Source organism: Citrus clementina, unplaced genomic scaffold (genome assembly GCF_000493195.1).
Source record: "Citrus clementina cultivar Clemenules unplaced genomic scaffold, Citrus_clementina_v1.0 scaffold_6, whole genome shotgun sequence".
Lineage (NCBI taxonomy): Eukaryota > Viridiplantae > Streptophyta > Magnoliopsida > Sapindales > Rutaceae > Citrus > Citrus x clementina.
Genome location: NW_006262139.1, coordinates 19,953,218 through 19,960,616, shown reverse-complemented (window position 1 = coordinate 19,960,616; position 7,399 = coordinate 19,953,218). Strand labels below are relative to the sequence as shown.

Sequence of the window (7,399 nt, the reverse complement as noted above, 5' to 3'; positions counted from 1 at the left end):
AAAATTAGGTATGTGTTTAATCAATTTGTATCCCTAAAGAAGCAGACACCACATGTTTTAGAAGTGGGCAGCCCCACATACGAACTATTTTGTCCCTTTTGTCAACTCCTTTGCATTCCTACTCGTTTGGCATTAAATTACCAATTCCGAGTTGTCATTTAATTTGCCTTCATATAGTCGTTCTCATATACATAAATTATTATACTTAAAATCGTAAAATAAAATAAAAAGGAATTACAAAAAAAAAATATTGGAAGTGTTATTTTATTTTATCATTTGAGAGATCCAAAATTAAGAAATCGATCGTTAGGAGAAGTAAACAAAAAGCAAGTCACAATCAAGAAATGTCGTTTTTAGAAACGGGAAGAAAATGACACCACAACCCCCTGTCGGCACTCAATTTTTATCTATTACATTCAATCTTAAAAACACAACATAATTTCAATTAATTAATATTATATTTTTTTTAATAACTACAACTTGCACATATTGTAATTTTGCTATCTGTTCCCCTTTCGTTATCTCTCCGTTTATTCTATAGCAAAATGTACAATTCAACTCTTTAATTATATAAAAGAAGAAAAAGTAAAATAAATAGTAGAAAAGGGAGATAAATTTAAAATACTTTTAACGGCGTCACCCATGTCCATCATCATCATCATCATCATCATCTTCTAGTTCTACCTTCAGCTTCATCACACACTAACGCTGCAAGACTGCACAAGCTGGTACTTGACGGCGTTATTACCGACGGCGGTCCCGGCCTGCCTGTCACCAAAATTTATATACGCAGAACACCTGACGTACAAATGATACTTGCCGGTAATGAAGGTGCCGACTTTCCATCTGACCCGTCCATCAATCTTGAACATCAAAGGGATGATCCCACTAGACTGATCTTGAGTCAAGGACACAGCATTGTACGGGGCCACGGGGACGGCGTTACCGTAAACGTACGGCGACCAAACGTTGATCTCCTTGTGGCCTTGATAAGTGGTAGGAAGGGAGGTCTTGTAAGTGATTTGTTGGTTATGGTAAGTGGCGTAAAGGTCAAGCTTGTCGTAGTAAATACCGATTCTGTCATTAGGGTTTCGGGAGGAAATGGTGACTTGGAAGCTTGACGTGAGGACGTTCGGGTTCGAGACGTTGAAGACGTAAACGGTGGCGTCTTGGAGGATGAACCTAGGTTTCGTAGGGCGGAGGATGGCCCACACGATGAGGATGGTGATTAGGACTATGAGGATGAAGATGAGGATGCCGGCGATGATTCTCCGGAATATTTTACGGCGTTTGCAGCCGTGCTTGTCGCAGACTTTCTCTGACATGGTGTGATAGGAAAAGAAGTAGAAGAAGACTGAGTTTTTTTTTTTTTCTTTGGGTTCCTCCGTTCCTTTTCTGAGAGAGTTTTGAGAGACGAGATAAAGTGAGGCCTTTGTGTATAAAGGGGAAGAAAGGAGGGGGGGGGGGGGGGGGGGGGATGAGGTGGCGCCGGGCGGGGCTTAACTTGCTTTTGTGTTGACCAAGACTTGCGATGAAAGTGCAGTATGTTTATAGGATTAGAATTCTCCTCCCATCTAAGCTATCCTAAATTTTTAAAGAACTTTTCTATATGTCATAGTAGTATATTGATAGGATTTAACTTCTTTTTTATTTATTAACCATAAATTAAGTACATGAATTGTTGTTGAGGAAAAATTATGATTAAGAAAAAATCTTAATCTATGTTTATAATTATATTTGTTTATAATTTATTTTATGGATTGCGTATAGTGGAAAGGGAAATAATTAATAGATAATGATTAAGTAAGCTTGAGTGAGTGTAAGTTATAATAGTTTTACTTTAATTTTAAAAATAAATAATTTATCTTTTTTATTTTTTAAATTAATTAAATGTAAATTTGATAGATAGTAAGTCGACAGTGCATGGCGATATCATTATATCGATGTTCATATATAATTAGAAAGTATTGGATTCAATAATTGAAATCAAACATCACAATTTGCCATTTTCCATCAACGTGTGCATCTTTTTCTCTGTCTAATCGTTCTTATTATGTTACTATGTGAATATGCAATATTATGTCCATCGAAATAAACTTTCTTTTAAAAATAATAAAAAGAAAAAAGCGAACTTTTCCGTTTGATTCCAAATTCTGACAAATCACTTTATAATTCAAAGGAATCAAATCAAAACTAAATGGGTTTTTCTTTTAATAACATCATAACTGATTGGGTCCTTTTTCTGTAATTAAGAAAAAAGAAAAACTTTTCATTTTCCAAGCAAGATATATTTGTATAATTTAATTGCAATTTTGTTTATTCTCGATTTCCTTTTAAATACTGAACAAGATCCATTTAATACGGTCGTATCATTATTAATAGTATGGTACAATTCTCGTATGGTGATCCCATACACCTTTTTGTTAATGAGACTTAGAAAGATAAAGATAACAAAAGATTAATGACTTTCAAGTATTAAATAATATATATTTTCTTTTGATTCATTTCGAGTATTATATATATATACTGGCTTGTTACTTTTTACGTGTCAAGCTTGACCAACGCGGATATAAAAATGCGCGACACATTGATCACCGTTGGAATTCGATGATTGGATGAGGAAAGCCTAAGCAACACGTTTCCGATGATGCTTTGATTGGGCCCCAGTTTATCATGATGACAGAAGCTCCCAGCTCAACAACTACCGACCTTCTTTTTGGTCTTTCTTAATGCGGGGGGTTCGAGAATAGACTCTTGCTTGCATCCAAACAAAGCCTATCAGCTCTTACCCTAACGCTGAAACTTGAATGAATCATGTTAACGAGATTTTGGTACTTTAAATCAACAAGGACGAGAGTGCAAGAAAAGTCAAATATTGGGGAAAATGTTGAATTTGGGGGAAGAGAGGAAGTTTCGTGGCTCTCCTTCCTCTCTATCAATCGCGGAAAAAGATTCAAGCCTTTATGAAAAGGGATTACGTAGTCCATTTTTCCTTTTTTCTTTCAATCATTCCTCTTCTTGATAATTTTTCTAATAGAAATTGGACATATTAGGATTTATCATTTATTATGTGAATAATTTAAATATAATTAATTTTTTAAAAGAAAAGATAGTGAAAATTAGGGAAAACAAGTTAGGTTGGAGTTTCTAAAATTTTAAATAATATAGAAGAGTATTGTCCGGCTTCATTCTATGATAATGTATCAAAATGTCTACTAATATGTATTTAGATGCATAAGAGTGCTCCATTTTTTTTTCTTTTTTCTTTTTAAAACGCCTATTTAACAAATTAAGTTTTTCTTATTGCAATAAAAGTAGGTTAAAAGTTTTCAAATATTCATTGTCTCCATGATGGGAGATAATATAATCAATAATAAAACGTTTTTTCGACCAACCAACACTAAAAGTTAGTAATTAACAATATCAATTACATGTTGATTAATAAATCAATCAATCATGTAATTTAGATCTGTAGACTATGAGTTGCCCACAACTACTAGCACTAGATATATGTTAACAAAAAGTTGGGATTAGGATTGGTGATGGTAAAGGCATCAAGCAACGAAATTAACAAAGTATTACTCCGTTCATAATGAAAGAGAAGAAAGCTATTTCTGTTTCTTGACATTCCACCTAACCTTTAATAACATTTTGTTCAAGTTTTCTTTTTCCTGCTTTCTTCATTTACATCCATCGTCCGATTAATGGATCCAAAATTTGATCAAGGCAGTCAATTATTGTTGCTGAAGAAAATTCAAAGACACCTATCTCAAGCAACCTTATTGTCCAATTTCTATAATGAATATTTATATTCTTGTCGCTTCTAGTGGAAGTAGTCTTAAAACTTTGCACGTGATAGAAAATTCATTTAGTTTAATTTTGATGTCTATGCTATATTATTATGCATATGTCAATTATTTAATGCCATTCTGCCTGGCTCTTAAGGCCAACAAAATTCATGTACCATCTCTAAATTTATATATGTTTGTACGAGGGACATAACAATAAATTACAAGAGAAAAATACGAAATAAAAATGAAAAAGATGTTTCTCTAACAACAAAAATAATTTACTATAAATGTTAATTAGTTCAATTGGTAATTTTTTTTTTTTGGTAATGGAAGAAGAGATTTGAGGTTCGAAAAACTGTCGTATTAGTGCATAAAAAAATTAGCTAATATCATACAATACAATAATCAAAATATTTGTCTAATGTTTATAAATATAATGTCTTTGAATATTGATGTTTTGTTTTGTTTTTTTACATTTTAACATATGCATTTTAGAGTGTGTAGATTTTACAAAATCTTTTTCTTTCTTCTTTACAGCTTCTCATTTTATATTTTGATACATGGAACCTAGAAGGAGAGCTAAACCATAACTGTGGGAGAAGGAAAACAAAATAAATGATGGAAAAAATTTTAATAGCAAGATCTCTAGCTAATATACAATGATAAAGAACATATATAAATTGTCAACTCATGATATTATGTTCTCTTAACGATCTTGAAAATCTAACCCAAAACATTATTTTAGAACAAGTGATTCTCGTTCTCATATTTGTTTTCTCATTCAAAACTCCTTTTTTTTTTTCGTCCATTCAAGCAAGACGACGTTGAAATAATAAACAGCAAGCGAACAATCGTCTAAAGTGGGTCCCCTATTTCGTCTTCCATTTTCTCAAATTTTGAACATACGCTAGGTAATAATTGTTGAAAAAGAAAAATCTAATTGTATAACTAGCCAATGAATGACGGAGGATCAAAATGAGTAACACGTAAAATGGGTGGACTGTCGGAGACTCAATCATGTATAATATTGTAGGCCAATGGTCTACTTGGATTCTTATTTTGATTATTATTATAATTAATCATTATCTAAATAAAAATGTGAGTTTATTTAGATAATAATCTAACTATAAACTTTTCCCCAAAATGCAAATTCATTGTTGACTAATAGATTAATAATTAAGTGAAGTAATTTTTTTAAATTTATTTAGTTCATCATTTTAAGTTACAGCTATTGTGAAATAAAGGTTTGAATTGTTAAAAAAATAATAATAATCGGTTCATTTTTTATAAACACCGCTAACTATCAATTAAGTTAGTTGTTATTTTAAGTAAACATCTGTTAAAAATTAATAATTAAATGTGTTGTCAAAGCCGACTATAACTATTGTAGAATGATAGCTGTAGTTATAAAAAAAAATCGATGTGTGTTTGATAAACACTAAGTTGTTTATTTTTTTTAGAACTTATTTTTTAGTAAACATATGTGGAAAATAATTAATTATGTTATCAAAGTCAAACTGCAGGTGTTTACTAAATTTTTTAATATATTGACTGTGACCGCAAATGTTTATCAAATATTTTAATATCTTGATTCTAATAGCACAATTGACTAAATGCTAAAAACGCACTCAATTGAGCTCAGTTTCTATCAAGAAAAAAAGTAGAGTGAAGACATGCTTCTCTTATCACAACTCATATATAAGATTTTAAAACATCCTTAAATGAGAAATCCTAATTGCTGTTGGTGCATGATTTCCTCCTATATAATTAATTAAACAACACACGGGAACGACAAAAGTCGAACGAAAAAACGGTCTAGATTTTCTCCCTTGAATGAGTTCAATGTGCGTGAAAGAAGAACCCTAGACCCCCCATATCCTATTTGATTCTTCAAAAGGAAAAAAAGTAAGGCAGAGGGCAAAGAAAAGGCAATAAGAATAATGCTGTTAAAAATACAGAAGATGGAAAGAAGGCAAGGATAAAATTCAAAAGCATATGTGGTGGGGCTTTTTTTCCGTATAGTTAACATGTAGATACCCTACAAAGTCTTTGGCTCTCTGCTTTTTGGGCACTGAAATTTAGGCTGATTCTTATACCCATCCCCCCAGCTTCTGTACTTCACGAAAAAAATAATAAGGAAGAATTTTAATTAAGCAAAGTCCCCACATGAGGATCTTCTTCGAACCGCTAAAGTTCTAACTTTCACTTGTGGCTTTCTGGTCTTTTAACTTATGAATCAACGGTGGAAACTTCTTGTCAGTAATGTTACATTACTAATGTATTTCATTTCACCCATTAAAGCGCGTGCAAATGACCTTCAGTTTCGGAGATAATCAAGCGTCAACTTATACAAATTAATTGCAATACATCGCTTTCCACACTGTCGGTATGACTTAAAAAATATTATTATTTTTTATTTCATAATAAGTTATTAGAAAAGAGACTAAGATGAAAATAATTAGTATTTTTTTTTCGGATTTTCCTCAAAAAGAATTAAAGGATAAATACTTTTAAGAAGACCATGGTTTTCCTTCTCTAAAAAATATCATTGACAGGACCTTTTTTCTTTCCCCTTTTCTTTTATGGGTCTTATCTCCATAAAGATTTTTTTTTATGAGTTGTGACATCTCAGTCAAAGAATTCGTAGGCCATTTTTTCAATCAAACAAAGTGGAAAAAAAAAAAAAAACTTAGTCTGGCCATAAGATGTATTTTAGAGAGAGAGGGAGGGAGAAAGAGAATAACCTTGTTGGTTGGGTTTTCGTAATAGAAGCAATGGGCGAATGATAAAACTAAGAGGGAAAAGTTAGTATGTATTTATGCATAGGGTGTGATGGAAAGGTGTGTGAAACATAAAAAAATAAAAATAAAAATTGTTATAGTGTAATTGAGAATTTAAACTCATAATAAGTCGAGCCTATTCCTAAATTTTAAATTTAAAGAAGAAAAATTATCTCTAACACACAAAGAAGAGTTGAGTGAGCTACATAAGCTATCAATATTTTCTCTTATAGAAAAATATAATTTAAGAAGGTTTATACAACACTAATAAAAAAAAAACGTCAAGAGTGGTCAATGATAAATTGATTGATAATCTTTGAAGAAAATTAATATGTGTTTTGTTTTCACAATTCACACAACAAAGTTTTGTGATACTATCCTTCCAACCTAATATTCATAATCTGAACACTCCAATTTTGAGCGTGGCATTCACGTGCTTGGCTTGAAGGTTTACATTTGGACAAATAAGAGATGGCCTTTGCTTGTCTTAGAAATATACAAGGCTAGTGAAAGAGACAAAACTAGGAAGTGGAAAATTGAACAAAGAGCAAAAGTAAAGAACTCTTCATTGGTAAGAAAATTAAGGGGCCAATCACCACAAAACGCCAAATTCAAAAAAGCAGAAAAAGATTGAAAATGAAAGAAAGGGGACTTTTTTTGAATTCGCGTTTCATTTTTGGGAATCAAAATTGGGAAGATGATTTTTTCATTTATCAGTCCACATTAAGATGATTAAACACTTTTGGATGATTTTGAGAGAGTTTGTTGATCCTCGAATTAAAGTGAAAATGAAAGCAAGTTTTAGTGGGGATGTAAGGTTCAGATTCA

The 7,399-nt window shown here is 31.7% G+C and overlaps 1 protein-coding gene across 1 annotated transcript; it reads right to left on the bottom strand.

The window, feature by feature from the left end:
- Window positions 1-371: 371 nt before the first annotated feature.
- Window positions 372-1,588, bottom strand: LOC18038190 (NDR1/HIN1-like protein 1). Its single transcript, XM_006430017.2, has one exon. The coding sequence runs from the start codon at window positions 1,323-1,325 to the stop codon at window positions 696-698; it is 630 nt and encodes a 209-aa protein (XP_006430080.1). The 5' UTR covers window positions 1,326-1,588; the 3' UTR covers window positions 372-695.
- Window positions 1,589-7,399: the final 5,811 nt, after the last annotated feature.